This window comes from Bombus flavifrons, chromosome 10 (genome assembly GCF_040668555.2).
Source record: "Bombus flavifrons isolate JBK064 chromosome 10, iyBomFlav1_principal, whole genome shotgun sequence".
Lineage (NCBI taxonomy): Eukaryota > Metazoa > Arthropoda > Insecta > Hymenoptera > Apidae > Bombus > Bombus flavifrons.
Window position 1 is genome coordinate 11,294,052 of NC_138451.1, and position 27,955 is coordinate 11,322,006.

At 37.3% G+C, this 27,955-nt stretch overlaps 4 protein-coding genes across 6 annotated transcripts in view; 3 read left to right on the plus strand and 1 right to left on the minus strand.

The window, feature by feature from the left end:
* Window positions 1-53: 53 nt before the first annotated feature.
* Window positions 54-6,441, minus strand: LOC138184057 (uncharacterized). Its single transcript, XM_069121720.1, has 3 exons — window positions 1,730-6,441; window positions 1,442-1,616; window positions 54-1,372 (listed from the first exon to the last, which is right to left on the minus strand). Exons 1-3 carry the CDS (start codon window positions 6,065-6,067, stop codon window positions 1,149-1,151), a joined length of 4,737 nt encoding a protein of 1,578 aa, XP_068977821.1. The 5' UTR covers window positions 6,068-6,441; the 3' UTR covers window positions 54-1,148.
* A 33-nt stretch (window positions 6,442-6,474) lies between these two features.
* On the plus strand, window positions 6,475-11,934 carry TAF1B (TATA box-binding protein-associated factor RNA polymerase I subunit B). 2 transcript variants are annotated; one of them, XM_069121726.1, is made up of 10 exons: window positions 6,475-6,815; window positions 6,897-6,987; window positions 7,077-7,281; window positions 7,328-7,502; window positions 7,572-7,714; window positions 7,782-7,997; window positions 8,121-8,350; window positions 8,489-8,681; window positions 10,103-10,543; window positions 10,623-11,934. In XM_069121726.1, the coding sequence occupies exons 1-10, from the start codon at window positions 6,729-6,731 to the stop codon at window positions 11,785-11,787; spliced, it is 2,946 nt and encodes a 981-aa protein (XP_068977827.1). In that variant the 5' UTR covers window positions 6,475-6,728; the 3' UTR covers window positions 11,788-11,934. The 2 variants fall into 2 exon arrangements, with proteins under 2 accessions (XP_068977827.1, XP_068977829.1); XM_069121728.1 differs by having other exon boundaries at window positions 7,352-7,502.
* Window positions 8,688-10,098, plus strand: LOC138184360 (isoaspartyl peptidase/L-asparaginase; the record flags this gene model as incomplete). The annotated part of the gene is made up of 3 exons (XM_069122243.1): window positions 8,688-9,098; window positions 9,177-9,476; window positions 9,548-10,098. Coding segments are annotated over exons 1-3 (1,179 nt in total), but the record flags the coding sequence as incomplete, so codon positions are not given.
* An 809-nt stretch (window positions 11,935-12,743) lies between the features above and the next one.
* tws (protein phosphatase 2 regulatory subunit tws) overlaps window positions 12,744-27,955 on the plus strand; it is a 42,906-nt gene continuing 27,694 nt past the window's right edge. Inside the window, exon 1 of one of the 2 annotated variants that reach the window (XM_069122458.1) lies at window positions 12,744-12,863. The gene's annotated coding sequence lies outside the window, so the exon portion shown is untranslated. Of the gene's footprint in view, window positions 13,194-27,955 lie in introns of both variants that reach the window. The other variant, XM_069122456.1, reaches the window with a different exon arrangement.

Sequence of the window (27,955 nt, forward strand, 5' to 3'; positions counted from 1 at the left end):
TTCCTTAAATTTAGCATAGTATATGTGAGATACGAGAATAAAATAACGGGAGAACTGTCCCTATATGGATTCTTTATTTTTATTAACCAAATGAGTATAATCATCATACAAAAAGGTAAAATATTGAAGATAAAAATTTAAGAGACTATATTATCTAAGTCTTACGAGCGGTAAAAAGTTGTGTACTGTAATTCAGGTACTAATAACTACTTTCATCATCTTAAAGCATTTCAGTTTGCCACGATCAGGCGATCCATTTTCAATCGTGCGCTTCCTCGACGCAGGAAGTTTTCGTTTTCAAAACATCTTACCAGTAAAATGTGAGATTCTAACGCTGTGAATTTACTATTGTTCCACGAAAATGAAAATTATCGTTATTATATTATCATATTTAACATACGAGATTTAACATACGTGCAACGTTTCCTATCTATATATATATAGTGGCGCTCGCTTAAAGCGCAGTAAATCTGGAAATTTCCATTATAATTTTCGAAAAACAGGTAGCGATTTTAATTCAAAAATATTCCAAGTACCTTGACAAGGTAACAATAATAAATTTAGCAAGAGCAATCAAGAATGACAAAGTACCTCTTGTTTGCGATCACTGTATCAATGTATCGATAGATTTAGATAACGTTGAGCTCAAAATATTGGGTAACATAAAGTTGAATTTTAATGGAACGACTGCATTAAAACGAGCAGTACTACGTATTTTTGATATGAAAATATATTGGCAAGACAAAGTTTCTTAAATTCAATGTTAAATATAAATTGTAGGCACAAATTTGCAGAACAACGCATTATGATATCTTAATTCTTAGATCTATATCAAAAACTTCTGGATCATCTAAGTCACTATGTTATCGCTCTAATTCTCGTTACACACAAATGCCTAAATAAACTTTATGCCATAAACTTAGACGTTCATGTGTATCCTATAAAGTAAACATTAACACAATGCTAGTATATATTATGCATTATTGTAAACAAAAGTAAGATTCATGGAGAGAATTCTAGAAACAAATATCTTTAATGATCCTCTCAGCCTGAAATGCGAGATAGTTTGTACGTTCTTCTATCGTCTGTTCGATCATCAGACTGCTAATTGACATTTAAACTACGCACGCGCAAACATTTCTTTAACATTACATGTTGGATATAACGCTAACGCTTTGAGACAGATCTACTTGGCCCCTCAGTACTTTTTGCTGTAATTTCTTACAAAAGATTTTGGCCATAAGTTTATTACGTCGCGCTTCTTCTTGCTTCTCCTGTTGCCGTCGCTTCTGTCGCACCTCGTTCAAACGAAGATACCGTTTGCGCAACCTCTCCCTCATTTCCTCGTTGCTCATCTTTTTCTGTGCGTAAACTGAATATAAAGGTTATAAAGGCAATAAGAATGTAAACGACAAAGAAATGAAAAAATGAAAATCCTTACCTGTTGGTTTAGAAGAAGTTCTCGGTGATTTTAAAACATTCGACGTAGTCGCCATTGCCAACAACTGTATTCGTTTTTCCTTTCTTAATTGTCGCAGATGAGATATTTCCGACATGTATTGCCGACGCGTTTCTGCATTATTTACAAAATCCGCTTTATTCTTACACAAATAATCCTAAAATCGATAAAATATTATTAAATACAATTATGTGATTTTATTATTTACATTACAGTGACTGAAATATTGTCCACATGTTGCAGGACACCCTATATATAGCGCTCACTTACTTGTAAAGTACATTTTTGCGGAGAATTTTTCTTCGAGCTAACTTTTTTAATGTTGCAAACACAGCCATCCGTTTTCACTTCGTTAACAGTATAATTTGATAATGGCACTTTTAAAAACGCACCCAGATTATCATTTTTCTGGCCATTTTCTTTTGCGAACGACAATTCGTACGCAATGGCTTTTGGATACGTTTGATAACAACTACAGTTTTTGACGCTTTGATATGCCGTGCCACAGCAACGACAATATTTACAATTTATATCGGAATCACTAGTTTGATTCGCCTCGTCCACGTAATTTGGTTTTCCGTTGTTGCAGGCTCTGCCACGCAACAATTCTTCGCTATTTTTCGCTCGATTATTACAAAAACAATCTTTCTCGCAGTTGCATTTTACATTACTTTGTACTTTGTGCTGTGCAGTTTCGTTAACTTGTCCATTAGTAACGCAATAAGGCCACGGTTGAGTCGAACAGTCTTCCACTTCCGCGCGAGAATAGCGAGACCCATTGTATTGAGTTCTCCCATTTGAATGGCAACTGCAGAATCCTTTCGCGTTCTGCATTTCCGGTTCGCGACTGTTCTCGCAGACACAATCGCTCGAACATCCGCACAGCTTGATGCGGCTATTTTGATTCAAACTCGATACGTATCCATTATTATTCTGATAATACTTTGAACTATATCTCATTGGTGCCCGACCTTTCTTCGAGTGGTCGTTATCGCATTCGCACACCGTTGTGCAGCTACATTCTTTCAAATTCCCCTCATCTCTGTCACGTGCATGGAATATCTTCTTCTGACATTCGTCGCACTTAGGAGCATTGTTACTTTCCAACGCAATTATTGGCGATGCACACGACTGACATCCTTTGGACACTACCTTTTTAGTGTCACATTTGCAGTCACACGACTTTGACCTCGAGGCGTTTATTTGATTCTTCGTTTCTTTTTGCTTAAGTGAACTCGTCTGGACTTCCTTGTTCGCACAATGATGCATTACCTCAGACGAGGAGTTACTATTCATCTGATCAGACAATCCCTGTGAGCCAACTGGACTCTCCTCTCGAAAGTTTTCTATATTCGTATGCACTTTCTGGACGCTGCTCGATCGATCCTTCTGCTCCTGTAAACATTGCATGCAAGTGGTAACTACATTTTGAATGGCGTGATACTTTAAGCATTGATTCGCTTGTTCGTTGCATTTGTGATTGTTTTGGAAGTGCAGCGCACTATGCGCCGAACACTGGACATAATGCACGATTTCTGACTGCACCATAGCAGAAGCTGTAGATATTTCTTGAGGGACAGTTTGCATCCCAGTACTGACTAATTTAATTCTGGAATTGTGTAGATTAGAAGCAGACACGATCTCACCGCCAGTCTTCGAGAGGGCACTGGTAATGTTAGTTGCTGTTTGTGCGCAACTGTTTCGCTTTTTAATACGTTGGATAATACTATTTGATCTACTGGAAAGTTGACACGTTGCTAAATTGCAATGAGATGACCATGGCTCTTCCACTGAATCGGCTCGTGTATCTGATCCGTTCCTTTGCAAATAATCCTTACCATTAGATAAATCATGTACATGCGTCAGCGACTCCATCGGTTTCCTTTTGCAGTTTCCTGACCTCGATTTCTTTGGAGACGTTCGTGATCTTTCTGGCCTTCGCGACTCTTCTAACAATTTCTTCAAATTACATAAATGACTGATTTCATTCGTGATCCAAATCAATTGATTTCTTTTCTCCATCTCGGCATAGCTAACCAATTTCGAGTCTCCGGAGTCAGAACTGCCGCACTTTTTAAGCTCGAATTGTCTTTCTGAAAATGTAGTGAGCAATCTCCAATCGTCACGTTCCCCTGCATTGCTTGAACGAACGATGGGTCTTCTGTTGTTCACAACCGCGTCCAACAACATCCGGTTATGATCAGGAGGAGTAGCCGTGGTCGTTGTCGTCGTCGCCGTTGTCGTCATCGTCGAATCTCTCTGAGAAATTTTACATCTTTCTTTTGTACAAAATATATCTTGCATTTTGTTGCCTTTGCGATTTCTTTGAGGGAAAAAGCATTCAGAGCTTTCGCTCTTGTCTGGATCGGTAATAGTATTGCTGCTCCGATGACAATCGTCAGATCTAAGACCCATCCGCGCTTTTCGTCCGTCAGTTTCTGTTCTGTCCGTATTCTTATCTATTTTATCACTGCTACTTTCTAACGTAATATTTTTCGTAATGCCTCTTCCATTCCTCATGGGTTTTCCTTGCGTTATTTCCTTCTGCAAATTCCAGTTACCTGAAGAATCGCTGGTATTATGCTTTTCCGTTAAAGCCCGGAGTATTTCCCTACCGTACACTCTGCTCCTAGCATCGTCAGGATTCCATGGAACATTGTCTTCTAGATTATGTTCGATTTTGTCGTCTGTATATTTGGCGGTGATCAATCTCTTGACTACATGATGTATCAGTCTTTTCTTAACTTCCTTGTCGCATTTATTCGCATCGACGAGACTTTTTAATATATTTACGCTCCGTTCTAGATCCTTCACCAAGCTATTCGACTCACCCCATAGCTTCTCGTTAATACTGGAGCTGGTATTAGGTAGAGTAGAATGAGACCTTCCGGTCTCCGAAGATGAGATATGGCTACCGCTTCCATTAGGAACGTTCTCGTATACGTGACCAGGGAAATACTCAAAACTATTTGCTCTGCCAGTTATATTCCCTACACCGTCAGGCTGAGGCGTATGCCTCGCAGAACCATTCTGAGATGGTTCCGAATTACTGTATCGCGGTTTTACTTTCTTACTACGCTCGTTTACTCCAACATCTCGTGTTTCATTGGCTTCGTGCTTCCTCCAATTCTGAACTTTGTACGTTCCCTTTGGATTCTTTAACATTAATGTCGAATCCTTCTGCAAACTAGTTCCTCTCTTTGGTAACGGCGGCTTCTCTTCATCGAGAACCGAGACTTGCACGCCAACGGATTCTTGAGTATAAGTGCATAGACTCGTCTGTATAAGTTTATCACAAGTGGAAGGTTTATTTACAATAGTGGCGATAGAGGATGAAGAGTTAAAAATTAGTGGCAACGCGGCTCTGCTCTTATCCCTAGCGTACAAATTCAACTCGCTTTGACTTCGTTTCAACGGTAATTTAGAGGCTGGTATAATTAACGTATTCATGGATGTGCTCTTTTTTAAAGGCGACGTGAGAGGGCATATATTTTCTTTGTTCGTATTTTGTTTGTTTGTTAGCTTTCTTATCTCACTTGTGGGTTTTACAAGAGGGACCTTGGATATAAACGTTGATTTTGGAGTGTCATAGTTGTGCTCCTTTTTTGAATAATGCACAGAAGCATCTTGCTGCTTGAGATCCTTAGGAAGAGATTTTTCATTGGACTTTATATCGTTTCCCGTTATTATACCTGGCAGATGATTCTTAACAATCGGAGTAATTTCAATCTCACTTTCTGATCCTGAAGTATTTCCCAGATTTAATGGTGTGGAATTAGCATTAGGAACCATAGAAGTGGTTGAATTTTTTTGAACTCCCACGAGCTTCCCAGAAACTCCTGACTCCGTAGTACCTTCTGGATCCAATCTTAAAGCGGCAGAACAACCTCTAGCTAAAGCCATGCGTTCTATTGTACTTAATTTCTTATCATTTTGTTTACTGGGTACTAGATTAAAATAACCAACATCTGCTCCACTATCCCACTCGAGTGGCTTATGGGAAGCAATACTAGAAGTCGGAGAAGATATTTTCCTTTCTATGCTTTCTGTTGAAATCTCCTGATTTTCATTTTTCTCTTCTAGAATTGTCTCTGATGTAACATGTTTTAAATCAGGCGATGGAGATTCTGGATTTGACAATGGTTGAGCATATCTAGATGATGACTCTGCGTTCGAGGATTGGCCAATAAGGGGTGGTCTCACCCATCTTCTTCTCTCTCTGGGCACACAAGTCTTTAAATTATACTCCTCTCCTATACAATCTTGTCTGTTAGCCTCTACTTTAGGATTTACTTCGTATATATTATAGTAACATTTAATTGCTTCTGGTGATGTACTAGACGTAGGCAACGAAAAATATTGATCCAAATTTGTATTTTGAGAATACTTGTGGTAATATTCCATTACCTGAGATGAAAGACTTTTGCTTGTTGGACCCAGTTTGATCTTTGGCTGCGATGCCACAACCTGCAGAGAATGCCATGGTGTAGAACTTGTAGTACAGGTTGAACATTCAAGTTTTTGTATTTCTCTTAAACGCGGGAGATCTTCTGAAGCTTCGAAATCTTGCAGATGACCTTCACAGTTCGATGCAGAGTCATACTCCATAATCACAAACTATACGTGCCTTGTCATCTTTTATTCAGAGTTTAACACAGTGTCACATTTTAACAATAAATTGATCCCTTAAAGAAAGTTGTCTATAAACATTCGGAAAATTAGCCATCCTTCTTCAATTACGGCAGCACAACCTCCTTCAAGAGTACGATGCAAGATAGAGGTTAGGACGCTATTGTAAACGAATTCAATTGTGAGGCAAAATCTAGTTCTCTTGATTGTAGCAAAACTTTCTAGCACAATTCAAGAATTATGACGTGTCAGGAAAGATTATTTTAATAATCGTCACGCTATATTTACCGTGTATAATGTTTCAATGATAACAAAGTTTTATAACAAACACTTCGATTATTGTTTACATTTCTCTGAAAACTTAACCGTAAATTAGCGGTAATATTCTGCGTTGTATTCCCGCTACAGGGTACAATTCACATGTATCTTCAATGTATCATTCGTTCAAACTACACCAATCGCAATTCAGAACGGAAGATTATGATCGGTCACGCGAGTACTCGCTGTAAAGTTAAATTCCTCTGATAATGAGAAACTACGAGGTGAGATGTAAAGCGTGTTCGTGCCGCATAACCTCATAGTATACCTAAATGCAACAAACAGCAGAACATAGAACTCCCGTTAGGAGTACATAAAGAAAATGCAAAACTGCAGAATTTGTGGCAGTAAAGACTTTTACAAAGAAGCTGGATATTTCTTTTGTCAAACATGTCAAACGCAAAATGAGGTAATAATATACTGTAATTTTATTCTTATCTTTTTAAACATAAGTCATAATTAATAGTAATTAATTTCATTATTTTTGTAGGATATCAGAGAGGAAGTTCTTGAATTACGTATAGATAGTACGACTAGATTGCGAAAAACAAGAATTAGGCAATTAAAATCTGATATATCAGGTCTGTATCAATATTATTTCAAATATTATTCTAAGAATTTCTTAATATCTTTAAATGTTAAGTATGCAATTTTTGCTTACAATTATTAGGTAATGAGGTTGGATGGACTTCATGGGAATTGTACAATTTTGTTTTAATTGGTTTAACAGATGAGTTAATAGAACTTGGAGTTCCATCTAATATAAAATTGACAGTATTACAATTATGGGCAACATATTTAGGCAAACTTGAAGTAGCATTTATCTCAACTAGAAGGAAATCTATGCCCAAATTAGCTAGAAGATATAAGAAAAGGTATGTTTGAGTAAACAATTTGAATTATGTTTATGTTTATATTCAGACAAATTAATGTTTATTATAATAGGGACGCAGATATTATTTATGGTAAGGTACAATCGGAGAAAACATCCAGAAAGCGCAAAAGATCTAGAAGTAATACAAATACTTCTGTTAGTGGAACTAGTATTACTGGACTTAGTGAGGGTAGTTCTATGAGAGAATTGAACAGAAACAAAGTAATTTTTATAATATTTATTAATAAAAACAAATTTATTTCATATTTCACACAAACCACATTTTTTCAGAGACTTCTAATAGCGGCAGATTATGATAGATATCTTCAGTCTCAAAATAGTTCTGAGGGTGATGGTCTTAGTATGTTTAGTCAAAGTCAAAGTATATATAGTGGTCAATCTAGTTCTGTGAAATCATCAGAAAATGAGGGAAAGTAAGTTTCTTTAAAAAATTTGATATACATGTATTGAAATATTTCTCATACTTTTTGATTTATTTAGAGTACAATTTAGTTCCCATGCCAAAGAAGAAGCAAGAAAAATTAAAAGATTATCAAAAAATATACCTAGATGTGAAAGAGTTCAATACAGGGCGAAACACATAAGTACTCAGTACAAAATGGGACCTAATATAATTACACCTATGCGACTATGGGCAATTATATATTTAGCTTTAAGGATCCATAATCAACCTATACAATTAGGAGATATGTTAAGGCATGTAAGAAATGTTGTTTCTTATTATCATGATATATATAATTATTAATATATAATGATATATATAATATATATAATTAATATATAAACTGAAATTTTATTTATTAAAGAATCTTTTCTTAGATATGGAAGAGAAGGACACTTGTCTTACTACAAATTGGATCATTTATTACCACCAGAACTGAATTTAACAGCAAATGAAAGAAGCTTCTTGACACAGAATGTTGAAATTACACATAAGGGCATGAGACGAATTATTGCAAGTATAGCAAAATTACTTGGTGTATGGAATATAGTTTGTCCTGATTTTGTATCTTTAGTTAACAGATATTGTCAAGAACTAGGATTGCCAAGTATGATTATATTTTATATTTTCAGTTTATTTATTTATATTTTCAGTTTATTTATATTTTCAGCTTGTTTATTTATATCTTTGCTTACATTCCTACTATTAACTGAATCTTATATTTGTATGTCATATATGATTTTAGGGGGCATCCAATTATATACAGAAAGATTAATAGCTTTATCACCTCCTAAAATGACATTTGATGCAAAAAAGTCATACATTCCTAACTATGAAGGTCGTGCAATGGCATTTATTATAGTAGTGCTGAAAACTTTACTTGCTCTAGATGGTGTAACTGAATATCGCATTAGTAGAATTGCAGAGAAGATCAATAGGTATGTTTGAAAAAAATGAATATCTATTATATATATTATTTTATGTTTTGAACCTCAAAGTCTGTAAATCTGTAATATAAATAGTAAAAATGGTCAGTTTATTTGGAACAAAATTGCAACACGGAAATATTACATTATCTGATAGTGCGTTAAATAAATCGCAAAAACAAATTGGGTTCGGAGAATGTAAATGTTACGAAAGTAATACTCCGTGCATAATTGTACATGGCGGTGCGGGGGATTTTAGTGATTCTATAGTTATAGAAAAAATGACAGCTTGTAAAAAAGCCGCCATCAATGGTTATAAAAAATTAATAAATGGTGAAACTGCAGTAGATGCTGTAGAAGCTGCATTATGGTGGCTTGAATGTGATGAATTTTTTAACTGTAGTTACGGATCCGTGTTGAATGAAATAGGTGCATTTCAAATATATATCAATAATATATTAGCAAAGTTCGATTACGTAAGTGAAAATTATTAATATTCCTTATTAGGAAAAGTTCAAATGGATGCTAGCATAATGGATGGTTTCACATTTAAATGTGGATCAGTAGCGGCAGTTTCAGATATAGAACATCCTATAACACTCGCAAAATATGTTATGAACAATTTTCCAAATTCTATTTTCGTGGGTGAAGGAGCTAAAAATCTAGCAAAACATGCAGATTTAAATTGGATATCAGAAGGAAATATGGTCTCACCAGCAGCACGTATAGCTTTACATTCAGGGAAAACAGGAGAATTTAATGCGGATGTTCATAATCAAAGTTTATTGGATATCGATATATTAACGAGTAAATAGATTACATTTTAGAGCATGGTAAAGAAGTAGATTTTTATGTATTCATGAAATTATTATTTATAGATAGTCTTGGTACTGTTGGTTGTGTAGCATATGACGGATATAGTGTAGCTGCTGGAACTACGACTGGTGGTTTAAATAAAAAGTTGGTAGGGAGAGTAGGAGATACTCCAATATTGGGTTGTGGCACATATGCTAATAGGAACGTAGGATGCTCCTTGACAGGACATGGAGAATCTATAATGAAACTGGGACTAGCGCGTGCAATTGTAGAAGACGTTAAATGTCATATTTCGGGCGAGGAAGCTCTGCATAAGCACTTTTCTTATATGTTAAAAAAATTTGAACAAGTCGGTGGTGGAATTGTACTTCAGTCAGATGGTCATTGGGCAACATATTTTACTTCCGAAAAAATGCCATACGCTGTAATTGAAAACGATTTAATTACATACGGGGCTAGATTATATGAAAAAAGAAGAGAAATGTATGACAAAGACGAAAAAAATTGCGAGTGCAAATCTCCTTTTATAATTGTACTTTTAATCAGAATTAATACATTAAATACATTAAATTTTTGTATTGCTAATATAAATACTTCCTTTCTCTTTTGTATTTCAGCACAGCTATTGAACGCGGCTTACTCGATAATAAGCTTTTTAGTTTTCAAGAATGGCAAAAATATATTGAATGCAGAAAGACGATTTTAATGCACGCACATTATCCAACCAAAATGAAATATTGTCCCGATGCAGATGGAATCGACGATTTATATTTAAAATTCTTAGAATTTATATCTTCTAAATCGAATAAGAACGAACGAGAAATAAAAGATTCTAAACATTATTTGCCAGAAGAAATTATTAGTGCTATGGGAAAACACATAAGTAACTTAAATATTAATGATTCATCGCCAAAGGCAATTGATATATTTCCACCATCTCTAACACCTCTTCATTCGTACTTGCAACATTTATTAGATCATCCGTTCTACGATATTCCTAATATAGCACGAAGTGATTTTTTTTTTACAAGAGTTAGCTACATGACAAAATCTGATGCGTAAGTAATTTGAGATTATTAATTCGAAATATGCTACTTTTAACCACATTTAATTAAAATATATTGATCTCTTTTTTAGTTTAGTAGAATTAGCAGCGAAATGTGACATAGAGTTAGAGATAGTCGATTCGAACGTACATTTTCTCGAAAAAAATGTACCTCCATTTGAACAACCTAGAATGCCAAGTATAAATGAACTAAAACAGCTCATCGACGTGCAAGATGACTTACAGGACGAAGAAGCTAAAAGCGAAAGTGTGAATGACTATTTACACGCTAAAACACCATGTAGCATTAAATTTGACACTATTAAAAATCAATATTACGATAGTACTGTAAGTACAATGAAAGATTCTGCAAATGTCTTTGCAGGAAATGATTTTACATTTACCGAAACTCTGCCAAACGGGAAATTAGCAATACCTGTTGATAGTGATAGTGAGAACGAAGAAGATTTAGGGAGCAATGGTTTGTGTCAACGGACGCTTTTAGAAAATAAACTACGTGATAAATACAACATACATTTATCACTACCAGAAAAAGAAGCCATTCATAAGTCGAATGGAATGAAAAAAATACATTCCAAAGAATCTAAAATTCAACTTAAGCGAAATACTAAGGGTCAGTTTATTAAAGGCAGTGCTGCGCCTATAAAAATTGAAAAGAGTGACGCAGAGATTTTTGCTGCAACAGAGGATGTAAATCTTTGCGATAATATCGACACAAGTGTCATAAATGATAAACATATAGAGATTGGAAGTACCGAAAAAAATCAGTTATTATTCCCTGAAAATATCAATATCAGTGACATTAATATTGATGACACAAATATAAATATTGATAATTTTAATATAAATGACTATCTTAATTTCAGCGACATTTCATTTTTTAATCAAAACGACACTCTTGCACCTGTATCAAGTAAGGAAAAAACTGTAGTCAAGAAGAAAGATATATTTTTTAAACCCTTTACGGAGTACTGGATGTATGACTGCATTTTCAGCCGCGTGAAATCAAAAAATTTCGCTGTATTTGAAAAATCATTACCACGAACTTTTCGTTGGCTACTAAACGAATGTGCACTTATTGTGGAGATGTCTACAGAAGATTTATACGAAGAAGTCTGTTTAATAGAAAATTATCATTCACACATTTCAAATTCTAGTACCCCTGGCAGTAGTGAACCTACTAACATAGATGCAATATCTAAAAGTCAATTGAATTTTATATTAAATAAATGGTAAAGAACTGTCGTGTGCTATATTGTAATATATTAATTATAATTTTGTACTGATAATGTAATTTATTCACGTCGAAACAATATATTAATATTTCGATCTACGGATTAAGCTCCATGAAATCCTTTTATAATAGATCTACGTGGCAAAATATTTTTGTGCTGTTTTCTATTTATCTCTTTATGGCATTATGAATAGTGATGAGAGAGCTATAAGCTTCAAACTATGTTCAAAGCGATTCAAATTTGTTACAATGGCTCACGGAAGTATTTGAACACTCTTAGAAACATTATATATACGTATGATACAAAATATTTTGAAATCTTATTAGCATCGTAACGAGACACGACTATCGTGGTTGTGTTGTTAACTTTTGAAATGAATCTGAGAATGTATATAAGAGTTACAAGATATTCAGTGGAAACATACACTTCGCAAATATCATCCAAATATTTGAACAATCAATTTTTTACTATATTAGTTAGCCAGTATGTTTAATGGACCCATTGTTAGCACTTACTGTATAGTCTAAGACTACTACTTATGCTCTTTATTAGTTTTTCACTAAATGTGCGTTTGAAATCAATGTCATATCGCTTCTATATATTTTTTCGGATTGGTCTCAAATTTTGCTTTTATAATCACGATAGTCGTGTTTATCATTATTACAGTGCTAACGAAATTCAAAAATTTTATAACATGTATATTCAAAGAAAAATTCTGTTGTAAGTGTTCGAATGTTTCTGTGAGTATCCGTATATAATATAGATTCGAAGCTATTCAAAGTGTGCCAAATTCCATCACTAACTATGAACCTTTTTTTCAGTTTCTAAAAATATCTGGATTTTCTGTTTATCGACCGTGTCAGGGAACGTAGAGCCGCGTTAATAATCGGAGTCGACATTGCGGGGCGCCCCGGTCAAGCAACTGTTGCACTCGTCGAGAGGCTCGTTGGTTCCCGGTGTGTTCCTCGTCCCGAGCCGTCGCGACGGCTCGAGGGACGACGGAGCGTTTCAGTAGTAAACACCAGTTGGCGTAAGACAGTGTCGGATGGCTGTCATCGGTCAGCGGTCGCTACCACAGTACGTAGTGTGTGTACGATCAGACGGTGATGTGTGTACGCTGTCCGCGTGTGTATCTACGCTCGTTCCTTAAGGAACAGTTCGCACGAGTGTTCGTGCATTCGAACGTGCTTGCGTGCGTGCGTACGTACAGAAACCTATTCGCCCTCGTGTTTTAGAGTGGTCGTGACAACGCGTTGTTACAATCGTAGCATTGCCCACTACGTTCATCGAAAGTGCACGCCGTTGTTACGTTTGCACATTCAACTCGACGTTGCACCTGTTTTCTTTGGTCCTGGTGTCGTTCACCGAGGCGTCTGGTCGCCCCACCGTCCTCACTTCCTGTCTATCGTAAGTGAGCATTCAATTTCCTAGTAACCAATTGAAAATCCAAACGACCGAACGAAATTTCCTGATTTATATTTTGGACTGTCAATTTTGTTTTATGATATTATCGTACGCATGTGGGATGTTGGTCAGAGCTTTTTAATCAAATCTACTTGTACGTGTGAAATACATCGATCTTCCCGATGGCATACAACTGTTTTGGTAAGTGCCAAATAAGGATTCGAATTGGCATTGCATCGAAAGAGAATTATTTGCGATTGAAAGTTGCTTCCTACACCTGCTGCATGCAGTTGGGTTTTAATGGACAATCGGTAGAAGACAGCTACGAATCGATCTCAATTTCTCGGATCATCGATCGCTTGAAATCGACTGCCAATTGCGTTCGCCGCTTACAGTGCATCGTTATTTTCGTTGCATAATTATTGTCCCTTTTTTTTCCGCTGATGAAATCGATGAACCGTGCCAATGTTATAGTTCTTTCGATTTCAGTCGCTCTCACACTAATTTCGGCATCGTTATATGTTCTTGCTCGATCGATTGGCAAGCTTCCTTTCTTCGAGTCTATCGATATCAAGAGTTCATTCCACTGTACAAATTTCACGTAATTTCTTAATATTACTTCGAGGCTAACGCACAAAAATTCGCGAATGTTGAAGATGCGCTTGCGCATCTTATATCTTAGTTATCTGACACGCGGATAGACCTAATCTATGGCCAGAAATTATCTTCGATTTCAATTATTATGACCACCAAACGAGGTGCTCACAGGCCAAATTGGTTAACCCCACTTTTTGAAATTTTTCAAATTTTAATACCAAAGCGCTTGATTGCTGCTTATCGTATATGATATCATCGGTTTATCGTATATAGTTTCATCAATTTTCTCTATTGTTTGCTTCGTGGAGTTAATCGATTTGACAAATGAGCGGCCCGATTATTCCATTCTATTAAAATAAGATCAACGTGTGATTTTCTTTCTTAGTCAGTAGGATTTATCGAGATAAGGAGCCATTCACATTTGTCGAACGTGAACGCATCCCCACGGTCGTAAACGATAAATCGTGCAAAAGGGTGGTGCTTTCGTCCAAAATCAAACTCGAGAGTGTTCTTTGGTCCATGGTGGCAATAATTTTAATCCTGCCGCTTGGAGTGTTCTATCCTCTTTCCTACGTTTCATGATATTACATTTTGGCTTAAAGAGGATGTTCCTCTGCGGAGGATTGCTACATCGGTCGAGATTGCGAAAACTGTATTTGATGCCATACATCGATGTTTTCTAAGAGTGCAGCCATGCATTTCTTCCGCTGACTAGTGCAGAAAAGATATATCTTTGTTCGAGAATCTCGCATGGTTATGATACATAGATATAGAAACGAACCGAAACACGCGATCGTAATACTTCGTGCACACGTGCGAATATATGATCACATAGAACGATATAATTTCTTTAATCGACTAAACGGAATTTAAGTCGTTGACGTAGTATTGTTATTGAATGTCGAACCTGCTGACTCGTTAATTCAAAGTGCCCATGGATAGTATTTGCCGGTGATAGAATCAAATCGAATAAGCTTTCATAGATACGGATCAAATTCAGTATCTAAAATTCTCTTCATAGGGTTCGAATAATTATTCGCAACTGTTTTGAACGAACGCTTATCGGAGTAATGATAACGAATCATCGAACGCAGTGGACGCTTCGTGTATTAATATTAATCACGTATGAATGTTATCAAAGTATGTAAATTATTGAACTAATGGTAAACTAGTGGTCCATAGTGTTATACTTGTTTTCTTTTAGATTTTTCATATGAAATTCTAATTAAAAGCTTATCAATGGTATATTAAGATTAAATACACGATTGGTCGGTATTAATTGGTTTTTTAATATTATTTCTGGAATTGATCACGATGGTCTATCCGGTACGGAGGAATCTTCCTTATCTTGTTTATATTTAATTAAGAAAACACTCTGCTACGATACTGAATAATACTTACAGAAGCCAATCTGTTCGTCGCACGTTAATTTTTAAAAATAAACCGCGATGTGACTTTATTTGCGACGTACCTGAACTCGCCACTAATATTCGACGATTTTCGTCATGTTTGTACGTATCAATTTATGTCGTGCAATTTATCGTTGAATACGAATACGACAGATTGAGGACGTGCGAATGTCGTACACAGTTATTTCCTCAACGGTTTTGTTCTTCCTTCCATCTTTTCTTTTTCATCATTTCCTGGGCGTGACAACCGGTCGATTCGCAGAGCTACGCACAAAGGAAACGTTATTTTTAATTTCAATGACATTACGCAACCTATAATTTGTATCGATTTTGCCAAGGGAGAGAAAAAAAGATTCTTCGTGTAACAAAGCATCGAATGGTTCATTGAACCGTTCCTTTCTCCGAGTGTTCGCCGAGCGATCTCGCGTCCCGGCGAACGCGTATCATCGATTACACATTGTTAAGGCGATCTACATTATGATGCCGCTCGCAGGCCATCGAGGTTGCACTTGCACTGTTGCGTGCACGCGTTTTATATTTAGTCCCCTCCCCAGCCACTTTGAAACTTTCTGCAACGTTTGGGAAACAAACAATCCGGCGGTGGGTCGCTATAAATTGCAACAACCAGCCTTCTCTACGGTATCTCTTTCGGCCGTTTCAACACCTTTTGCATCCTGTTGCACACATCCTGTTGCGGCAGGGGTGGAGGTTAATCGGAACCAGTTATCGGTGGCACATGCCGGTCAACCGCTTAACTGTTCAAGACATTGCGCTTCACAAAAGAGAAATAGTATCGCGCGAATACATCCCAACGCTCAACTACTAGCACCGACATTATCGATCTAAATAAGTTTTGAGCAATTGTAAATTCCTTCTTTCAAATGATAAATTCAAGAATTTTCATAAAACACGCATAACGTGATAGCCATATACAGTGGTACGCGAATGTCGTCCAGATAGATTTCTTATCTTGAAAGCGATACTTTAAACAATTTTAACCAATATCGTACGACGACATAGTGGCGATTATTTGTTACATTGTTTTCCTTTAGTCGCCATGGTCTTCCACTCAATATCAGTTCAATTTAATTTGTAGCTTTTAAAATATAACTTATAAAGTATCCGTCCGATAACTTTTCTACACCGTTGTGAATCGACATTAATTTGTAACACTTTGATCAAATTCAAACACTGTCGCTACAAATCGACCAATGTGCCAATTCTTACAATTAAGGTGTACACGATCCTGGATCGAGCTCGTAAGTGAAACCACGTCGTTCGTTATTTTGTCAGGGCTCCAGCTGCGACGATGATTGCCGATCGCTCAACGTTCCAATCGACCATTACGAAAGTAGACGCACCGTCGTCGCGATCGTTATCGAGATATGAAACTACGAGTTTGCACGAGGCCATGTTTCACATTTCGCTATCTGTGTGTTTCCTCGAGACGAAAAATTCGCGAATCGTACGAAAGCGAGACGAGATATTCCGATCTGATGTCTAGTTAAATCTTCCCGCGTTATCCATCCGGTGTATTTCCTCGTAGTTGACCTACTCCGTAAGGTTCTTCCCCGTAGAGATAGCCGGTTTTTTGCTTCTGCGTTTCCAACCGGTCGATCGAACTCGTCTCTCTTTGCAAGCACGGCTGATGGAAACAGGTGTCTCGGAAATATTTAGAAATCGCGCGAAAACCAAGCTTTCGCTGTGGCAAGGACAGGTGCTCGGGGGCTTTTCAATTTCTCCGGTGTTTCGATAAAACGATATCGAGAGTCGCGTTTTCATCGATCCTCAACCGTGAGAATCTCAAAGATGGTCTTCAGTGTTTAACTCTGCTGCGTTCCTTTTTAATCATTTCAGACTCGATCGTGTTTTTTACATTCGATAAATAGACTATGGATATCTATGCAAATTCGTATTCTTGTAAATATATTTTACGTAAATGGAACTTAGGTGGAAAATTGTTTTACCTATTAAATATCGTGAAAGATTTTGAATATTCATTTTGAATATTTTATACAATTTGCATATTACGCGCATTCCCACAAATGCATAAAAGTCCGCGGCCTGTTGACAGATGTCTTAAGTTCGAGGAAAGTATAAAAGGATTCCATGGCGGAGTGTAGATCGTAATGGCGTAAATCAAGATTTTGAGAATTTCGATTTAGTCACGTATTTCAACGTTTAAAAGTACCTATCGTCCTTTTAATTTCAGAATTTCCTAGCAATATCCGTTTACGTACCAGTTTGCAAACTTTGAAAAATGACATAGGATGTATCGCTTTTACGATAAAAAAAGAACGAAATCAATTCACGGAGTAATTCCTCCGGAATAAATTCCTCGAAAAAGTCCCTTCTTTCATCCGCTTACGTATAAGTTCGCCACTTTTTTTTTTTTTTTTTTTTTTAGATAATATACGACATATCCCTGTTGCGATAAAAAAGGAATGAGATCAATCCGTAATCATCCGATAGTTGCTCCGTAATAAATTGCTAAAAAAATTCCATTCTTTCACGAGCTCAGAGATACGGCCCTGCCCTCCTAAACACGTCTTTCATTAACACGTCGCTACTTCGACGCGATATCCATTTGAATTTTACATTACCAATTTACACTTCTGCACTTTCTTAACACATTGCCTTGTTATAGCAAAATGGGAATGGCTGTCGGCCAACTTGTCGGCAGAAACTTTTTCTTCGAGCTGTACTTTTTCCAATATACCACGATGTGCTCCAAATTTTATGCATAAACCCGACGAGCTTCGTCTGGCGCTATGGAACAGTCGCGACGGAACGTTGTCCAACTCGAAAGATTTTATCCGAAGAAACCTTTTTTTAGAGGAATTGCACCGATTGTTTCGCGGGCTACCAGAGAGAACAATCGTCTCATCGTGCGGTTCGTTGTCCCTGTGATACAGTGAGAAAATAGCGACGCTGTCGATCGAAAGGAAGCTGGAATTTTGGTTGAACCGACGAAAGTCTCTTGAAACGCGTATCGTTTCTCGATAGAACGCCTACAGTTCTCGGTAATCGAATAGTTCGCTAATTGTACCGCGGTTTCACGGCTCGTTGTCCACCTTCCTGCGATTCAGAATTCCATCGAACGATTCTCCATTCGGTCGACGATAAACGGGTCGATACGTAGGAAGTTGGGAAACGGAAGACGCTTCCTGTAAACGTTAACACGAGCCTCTTGAACGTCTGCTCGCGACACAGGCGCCAGTTTCTCGTACAAATGTTCCGCACGGAAGTGTGCTTCCACGTGTACTTTACTCCCATTGTGTCTTTTAATCCCGTTAAGTTACTTATTCCTTTGTTCTTAAGACTTATTGCTAGCAGGAAACTGATTGACTATTAGAGCCATACATTTCTGACGCACCCTTGTATACAATTAACACTAGAACTACCATACCAATCAAATTGACTGGTTTTACAATTTTATTTTAAAATTCCTACTTCGTGTTATATTTTTTCCCTGCAATGATGTAATGACTAACTAGCAACGATAACTAAAAGAATAATATAACGAATTTTACTTTGTTTTTTATGTATTCAAAGTGAAAATAACTTTGTATCAATGTTACTTGTACCAATACCAGTCAAAATAATTGATACTTGTCGAAGTGTAAAAGGAAATTCCAAATCGATCGCTAGATCGCTAGATCCTGACACTAGAAATATCACACTAGTAAAAATGACTGGTTCTACAATTTTATAAATTTGTCAATCCTCGTTTAGGGATCATGGTCCCAGATGGATTAATAATATCAAAAATATATTACATAACATGGAACTCCTTCTGTAAGAAAGTAATGAATCAATAAATATAAAAATATTCTATTATTAAGTATTTTTTTAAAAGACCAGACATTTTGACTTGTAAAAATAACTTCTTGTTAACTATCGGTAGTTCTAGTGTTAATGAGTCTGTAGGATGTCGTAATAATTAGACTGCGGATATCTGTGCAAATTCATATTTTTATGAATACGATTAAAGAAATGATACCTACAGAGAAGTCTGTTTCATCCGTTAAATAGTAGACGTAACGAGGATTCTACTTTGGATGTTATACATATTTTTGCAGGTTACATGCATTCTGTGCATTGCGATACATACATATAGGTACGTGTATTGATCTATTTGAAGTTCCCTATATTTTATACCTTCCAAGTTATCTTCTACAAGCTGTTACAATGACTCGATACGTATTTTAAATCGAACGAAGGGAAACAAAGGTGGAACGAAAAGAAAGATGCCGATGAAAATTCCTATTTCCTTCAGTCTGAAGGTGTAATCTGGTGGACTGGCACGGATTCGTAAAGTTTCGTTAATAAGATTAATTCAGTTGTGCGAAAGGTCTCAGGTAACGTAATGATCAAACTACTCGAGATAATGTGGATGTACTGGATGAAAGTTCACCGCTGTAGAGTTTACGCGGATATAATCGAATTTCCGTGAACTCTGCGCATTCGAACTTTCATAAATTCATAGAATGTTACTGGACGACGCGACGACGCGACGTTAACGGATTACGGACGACGGCGTCCCTTCCCTCGGGTAAAGTATCGCGTCCTTCGTCACCGAGAACCTTTGTTCGTAATCCTTTTTTTATTCTCCGTCGTTCCTTCTTATTCCACGTCGTTTCTCCATTATCAACAACGACGTTAATTTACATGTAGTGGCAATTTATCGCATCTACACGACGTTGACTTTCGCCTCCCTGTGGGATGGGAAATACCGGTTTATTCCAATCAGCGATCGTTCTAATCGGCCTATCGATCTCTCTCAGCGAAATTAGCTCTCGTTACAGGACAATACAGGGGAGTCGCGATCGCAAACACGGGGAAAAAAGGTTGAACGAAACAATGAACGCATCGGTTCAAACAGTAACGCGATGGTAAAAATTGCAATTACGTTAATTGGCTTTGCAATCTGCTCGTATGGATAATGTAAAGTAATCGAGGAGAAATGCTAAATGAAACGTTGCATCGATGCAACGTTGATCCTTAACGCGTTAACTGCCACGCGAATTTGATATATTTTGCTCTGGTTACCGCGGTAGATTCAAATATATTGCATCGTGACATTTCATTTGTACAAAATATTATGGTCATATTTGCGCACCTTCGTCTGACAATATTACAATGGCTACAATGGCTACGAAAAATACTTGTTGCATTTATCGTAGCATTTGATTAATCAAATTCAAGTATATACAAATATATGTATACTCAGATAGTTGAAAACGAGATATATTAGGTTGTCCGAAATGTTTCTTCCCTTTCATAAGGTGGTAACAGATGAGCAACAATTTCTGTTTTATATTATTTTATATTATTTTAATTCAATAAACTAGTATAAAACAAAAAATATTGTGCGTCTATTATTTCCTTATAAAACGAAAGAAACATTTCGGACAACCTAATACAACCATGGAAATGAGACGTAAAATCTGATTAAAGATACGCCTCGTTAGACAATAAGATTATGTAGAAATCCTCTCAGCAACCATTAAGTAAATCATTCTTACGTTGATAGTCGATGAAGTTTATCTCATTTTAATGATACCGGAGGATTTAGTAACACGATCGAAAGTCTGGAAAATATCTCGAAAGACACGAGGCAAGTTGCGAGTGAAAGTAGAGCGTTTGTCGATACAGAAACCATCGTGACATTTAATCGAATTTTCTATAAGCGCCCTTCCTCCACACGCGTATCTCTTCTCGTTTATTCTTTCGTTGACAAATGACTGAGAGAGTCGAGGGCGAGGGCAAGGCGAACCGGAGTGTATGTGCTCCAGGAAAGAAAGCGCAAGGAATACTCACGAAGCCGGCCTTTCACCTTGAAACAACACAGCCCGAAATAACCGGGCGTTCTCTATTTTCGGGCAACATCTCGGCTGGTCCTCGAGTACGCTTCACTCTAACGCGTCTCTTAGCTGACATGCACATAGCTACGTGACGTCTGCGTACACACGTAGATACCAAGTGGCGATAAATAACCCCCGTTTACCGATAAGCGCCACGCAAATCGTTGTGTCCTTACTCACGTTCCGATGCAAAACGGTACGAGACACGTTCACGAGTCTGCTACCCGGCTTATCTGCTCTCGCAGCCGATGCTATCATTCGTGACATTTACACGTTCGATCGAATTTTTCACGAACGTTTGTATGAAAAATTTCGCGTGCCTCGTTTCATCGCCAGAAGCTAGAGAAACCTGACGTACTACCTAATATGGAGGGAGAGTGTACTTCAGGAAAACTTCTTTTCATTTATGTAAACTCGCCTTCTTGATACGTACAAGCTGAACTTTCCTTCCATGATACAAGACAACTATGCTGCCACGAGAGATACTACAAAGAATAAATGTTGCGATTAGAACGCGGATATTTATGCAAATTCATGGTTTTACTAAGATCCGAAGGAAAAGCTCGGGGACGTCATTTGTAAAATGCGATAGATACGACTTTAGGAACTGGCCTTTCGAACGGCGATTCTCTGTTGTTCGTTCGAAGGATTCACCGAGTTATTGTCAGCCACGCTTTTTATTCAGTTCAGCTATCGTTCCTTTACGAAAACGCGTATCGCATGTTCGGTGATTCTCGGTAATGTAATTGAAGATATAAAATCTAGATAGGAAGTCGTTTTTAGTGTTTGCTATAGAGCGTGCTCTATCTTGGTTGTTTTGTACGTCTTTACTCTTTCGCGTGGTTATCTCACCCCGTAAAGCTTCGTTCAGATTGGTCAAGCTATTCGAATACAATACGCGAAGTATTGTTCGTTTCTCGAGTCCGAATAATTATTTTCGATACAATGAAGAAAATGGACAACTGAAATTTCATCGCGTCGCGAAGTTCCTAGATCGCCATAGCAGGATAGTAATTATCACGGCGAAAACGAAGAATATAAAGCAGAGACCGAGAGGCTGAACAATGCGTGCGCCACCGGCATAATGTCCACGATAAGGACCATCACAATGAAACGAATTTACGGATCGTTGGAACTCGGAGGCGCGCGAAATTTTCACGATATTTTTCTCTGTGACGAGGCACCGGTCGACGGCGCCAACCCTTCGATCCATTTCCACCAGAGACGGAACGAGAAAGAGGAAATAAATTCTGGGTTGTCTTTCGTAAAAGGAGTATCGGAGATACTATCGCTAATGCGAAAATCTTTCGATAATAGAATTTGTCGTGGTTTCATCGGATACTATACCAAGGTAGAAAGTCCCTGTAAGGGATACGCTGATGCTTCTTTTTTCTACTTTTCTGATCATCCTTCGAGCCTGTTGCGATCCTCGAACTTTTATATTCCAACGTTGCTCTCATTTTAGCAAACAAAAAACATCTACGTCGTTTTGAGAAGACGCTTAACATAAAACTAGAACGAGAAATCACGCGCATGTCGATAAGAATATTTTCATATCCTGTTCAAATTTGAGATGTTTTTAAAGTTAGAAAATTAGAATTGGCTCGAAGATGACCGAAAACAGGTTTAAGGACGGAATCTCTATATCGAAGAACGTAACTGAACCTCGAATCTTGTTACGATTCGTGCCACGCAAGAATCATCAGCGAGCTTCTTTCCTCCGCAATGACCAAGTCTCAGTGTCTACTTGGAAAATACTACCAGTGTCTACTGGAAAATAGCATCAAGAGAATAGATTTAACGAAGGGAAAAAGATTGATTAGGACAGTGAACGTGGTTAGCTTCTGGTACGGTCAAAGTCGTTTCGTCGGTTTACCGAAATTTACAAGAGCAGTCGAATTTACGAGACAAGCGGTCATGAATAGCAATGAACTTTGTTTTTCCTTTCAATTTTGTATTTCTTTCCATTGCTATATTGCAGTTCTTTTAACGTTGTTTTATTGCCAATACGGAAATATCAGGTGAGTCGAGGCTAAATTATTAGCTTTGGCCAAAATGTGTACGTAAGAAAGTGCAGATAATTGGAATTTTATCTTACGAAACAGTTCGTTACAAAACTACAGGTTTCTAAATAACAGAGAAATAAATGGAATTTATTGGACAGCCAAGTAAAGCCTAAATAGTATACATATAACTATATAAAATCTAAGCGAAAGAAAACATAATTTCTGCCGTGTCACAAAAGAAATTTTTAATCTAATGTGTAATACTAACAGATGATTATTTTACTGAACGCTCATAATGTTCGTTTACCTCTATTAGTGTCATTAAATGATACAACTATACCTAAGCTGTATTTATCCATATTGCCTGAGGCCTGCAGTTTCCCGCTGCGAACTTCTATGTATTTATGGAAAATTTAACGATGCAAAAATACATAAAGCGCGCATAATATCCAGATGAAATCATTTTCACCACTGATCATACATTTAAAATAACAATTGATGCTATTAATATTCTACTAAATATGTCTACAGCCCGTATTGCGATGTTAATGAAATTTTAAAAAGTTTCATATAACGCATGTAATATATTCATGAAACTGCTCGAATACCTTCGCGAGTCGCTATAAGTAACATTTAAAAATATTTTACAGAAGAAACATATTACAACTGTCCGTCAGAAAAGAACCTTCGGCCAGAAAGTATTTTCCTTTTCTCTTCCGAAGAAGATTAACATTCAGTCGGTTTGGGACGAGCATGAAAGACAGAGACAGAGAGAGAGAGATCTACAGAGAAATTTGGACAACATAATGGCGCAGGCTGCATTTTACGAAAGACAAACGAAGTTACTTAGAAAATTGGAGGAGAAACCGAGAGATTCGTGGATAATATATTCGATGTAGAATACACGACGGTGCTATTCGTGATGTTTCTTCGTCCAACGAAATGCTGGGATCATAAACAAGGCATGTTGAACACCGAAATCGTACAAAAGCCAAAGACAAAGCGATGTTCCGTAGGAACCCGATGAAAACCCGAGCTTGCACCGATACAAATGCGCGTTGCGTTTAGGTGCAGCTGTTGTACTCAGGTATGGCGAAAAAGGGGAAAAGAACGTCGTTGCCCACATTCTCGTTACAGTCTACAAATGAAGGCTTTTACGCCTAATACCTCGTTTCTCTTTCCTCTTTTCTCTCACACTCCTTTTCCTTTCTACATTCTACTTTCCGTTCCTTTTCTCCTAGAAATCGTGACAATACATCTTGCATTTGCACGTTTCCTCTCTCTCTCTCTCTCTCTCTCTCTCTCCCTCGTGTTTCGTTCGTTCGCTTCGAAATAGATCGATGATCCTTAAGCCGCGAGAGAAGAGAACCGATGAATGAAAAGATATTCGTACTTCGTGCATGAGCTTCTCTAAGCTAATCTGAGCTAGGAAAAGATATATCTCAAGGGGAATAGCATAGACATACAGTGACTATAAAAAGATATTGGCACGCTATTGTATTCGTTATAGTAATTACATACTAATTAAATAGATTAAGATATATTGAATTCTGTATCGTTCAATAGTACTTTCGTAAGATTATAAAAATTCAACACTATGATGATGAAACGTAGAAAATAAGGGTACGTACTGTATGTACGTTACGTTTGAATTAATCTACACAAGTACGAGTATTAATATTGAAATATTAATTATCGTATTATTCAGGAAATTTATTTTTACAAGTAACCATTAAACTATTTGATGTCAAATAGCTCTTTGATTTCACGAGATTCGATATACCTACAGAAACGCCTAACAAAGATATCAACCATTGCCGAAATTCCAAATAATCGGAAGGTTTATCTTGGTAAAGAGTAGAGTCTGAATATTTTGAAAAGACACTGCGTTAAATTGATGTATTCCAAGCAATGACGAACAGCGCAAACAAGCGGTCAGCGAAGCACATATTACATAGCTTGGAAACGTCGGGTCGGTGAAAAATGAACGCAAACGTTTCAGTACTGTCACGTATTTCCGTGCGATATTGCGCGTAGAATGAAAGACTAAGTCCTGCGAGTAAATAGGGACAATTTAATATTTCCATAGTGGAGAAACTGCGAGGAGAGAAGTCAGTTTTTAAAGCTCCGCGATGTGCCGTATATCTGCTTGTTATTCCTGCATGTTGCTCCTTTCGATCGTATTTCGCATGCGTTTTGCGAGCTACATGCAAATATCGTGCATTCGCGGAACATTATCGTGGCTCGTGCCACGGAATACAAACTTTTCAATTCTATCCGGTGGCCGACGAACGCTTCTAAATAATTTGAGTCTGTCTCGACGGGCAAGCAGAGGGCCTTGGTTCCAATCGCTTCGTACGAATTCCGATTGTGTCACTTCTAAATCTACGTATAGCAGGCGGCCTTGCGATCATTCTTCGATGTCTTCGTTAATCGTAACCCTAGAATCATAGCACGTGCTGGCTATTGGCAATTGCGATCGCAGAAATCGGTAGGACAAAGTCTTTTAGTCTCTTGTCCTCGCTAAACATCGTACGCGTTTACCTTACGTTTAAGGCCACGTGTTTTTAATTTCGAGCTTTGATAATCCAAACACGATCTACCGTTTTCATTGCATGCACATGCCTGCCGTTGATTGTGCAACGAGGGTGCAAATGAACCGTTCTATTCGCGATAAATACGGGCGCAGAGTCCTTGTTATCCGATAAACTGTACACAGTGTTTCGTAATAAGCTCTACATACGATACACACAGGCTATTTGTGTAATTTTTAGCCCGTGTCCTTTCGTTTCGATAAATACGTCGAGTAGCGATAGAATCAAGTTGAGTAAATTCACGTAATCCTGAATCAAATCCGATATCCATGCTTCGTTTCATAACATATAGTAGTTTATTTATCGTACTTGCGAAATATTCGATTTTCACAAGCTGCTTTTCGAAAGAGGAAGCCAGAATGACGAACTGTTCTGAAGATCTACTTATATCGAGTCCGATATTTGAACGAATCGAGCCCTTTACTAATCGGATCGCGAGAGCCAGGTTCCATCATCGTACAAAATTGGTAAGTTTCGAGAAAAAGTTTTAATCCTGAAGATCAGCTACGTTCCGTAGAACAATTTCGAGCCAATCAAACTCAATCGAACTCTCATGGACAACGATCGTGATCGATTAGATGAAACAGAATGTTTATTGTTCCGACAGGTATTTAAAATCTTGAATATTGCAAAATCAGCTTTCTATTGATGTTTCACAAAAAAAAAAAGAAGATGGAAATGAAACCGAAGCTAAAAGCTACTAAATAATCTAAATAACAGAAAGATTCGACGAAGTAACAGGAAGATAAACGATATAAACTTATTGCGACCTATTTGTGCCTATCATTAATGGCGAGTCTTTTTACTCGCGTTGAAAAACAATTTCTCGACAATGGAAAAGTGAATTGTTGAAACGGTCGTCGCTACGCAGGAGCGTGATCATCGGCGTAAAATTTATGCAACAGCACGCGCGCAGTATTCTACGAGCTACTCTTTTCGAATGAAAATATTATCAGTGCCGTTATTTCTTCGGCTCATTTTCCCACTACAAACTGGGTTACGAACACGCGCTTGTCCAACGAAACGTAAAAACTCTCATCGATTTCGGAAGCTCCTCGTGGCAAATCAAAAGTTGACTGTAATTAGAAAACGTAGGAAGCCTATAAAGCACTAACAGTATCGTGCTGTTCTATTAATGAAAATTACGTTGACGAGTTGAGGATTATAATATTGTAAGTCGGTTTGTTGGTATTCTTCGTAAAATAACATTTTGTGTTTGTTATTATAAAGAGTTCAATATCTCTTTAAGATTATGAAAATATATCTCGAAGGAGGGTGCAGTTATAACTTAGAATCGGTTGATCATGAGACTATGATTATATATAATATTTTTAGCAGACAAATTTCATTTAATTTGTTTTTTAAAGACTAACTCATTCTCAGAATGTTTTGTTACAAAATTCGTTTAGGGAATTGTTTCAGTTACCTAAATAATTTGTCAAGGCTCGTTTCTGTTATGAGACGCTAAAAATTATTTTCTTCATGATGCTCACGCGTTTCTACTCGTCAATGGGCAGCTAGCTCGTAAATCCAAATCGAATTCCAAATGTACTTACCCATGATCCTCTCCTTGACCCACTGATCAAGTCAGCGGTTGATTTCGATATAAGTGCAGGCTTTCAGATAGTTTACCCTCGTCGAACGCACTTTCCATGGGGAAGGTGATACTTTGCCTCAAAGGCGACCTGGTTGCGAAAGCTGCGACACGGAGGAGCCAACGATCCCGCTGATATTACTATGGAAACGACATGATGTCGATGAATACGACAGCGTTCGTGATACTATGCCTGTTTCACCCCATTTACATAATATAATTCGTTATATGACGAAAAAAGAATATTGAAAATCTGTTGTTCGCTTTTACGTTGCCGCGTCTAATTGCTCGCGCAAAAGCATAAATCGATAGCGTGAACCTCCTCTGGGTGATTACACGTTGACCGCCGCGTGTTATGTACAAGATGTAGTTGTAACCCGCTCATTATGATCACTTTGGGACTTGCAATTTTTGAGAAGAATAACCGGCTGTCAACATTAAACAGAGGATAACAAATTTTTGTTATTGAACTCAATTTATTACAAACGATTATAACGTTTTTACGACTTATATTTATCACAAACTGTATAATTAATACACGTTTATGCTACATTTCCTAGCTTCCTTTCTTCTCGAAAACAATATAAAACTTATTTGAAAAACTTATCAAGCGTCTGCTGTTGTTTGTTTGCGTTTATTAGCTGCTGAATATAATTCCCACAGTCGTAATGCTTCTCGAACTTTGTTGCTCTATATCG

What these genes read in the sequence shown, in the direction of transcription:
- TAF1B (XM_069121726.1), top strand. Translation starts at nt 6,729, where the DNA reads ATGCAAAACTGCAGAATTTGTGGCAGTAAAGACTTTTACAAAGAAGCT. An exon ending in ATTAAAATCTGATATATCAG is followed by an intron (nt 6,988 to 7,076) that starts GTCTGTATCAAT and finishes TACAATTATTAG; the next exon opens with GTAATGAGGTTGGATGGACT. An exon ending in TCATCAGAAAATGAGGGAAA is followed by an intron (nt 7,715 to 7,781) that starts GTAAGTTTCTTT and finishes TGATTTATTTAG; the next exon opens with AGTACAATTTAGTTCCCATG.
- LOC138184057 (XM_069121720.1), bottom strand. Translation starts at nt 6,067, where the DNA reads ATGGAGTATGACTCTGCATCGAACTGTGAAGGTCATCTGCAAGATTTC. An exon ending in CGCAAAAATGTACTTTACAA is followed by an intron (nt 1,617 to 1,729) that starts GTAAGTGAGCGC and finishes TATCGATTTTAG; the next exon opens with GATTATTTGTGTAAGAATAA. An exon ending in AACTTCTTCTAAACCAACAG is followed by an intron (nt 1,373 to 1,441) that starts GTAAGGATTTTC and finishes CTTTATATTCAG; the next exon opens with TTTACGCACAGAAAAAGATG.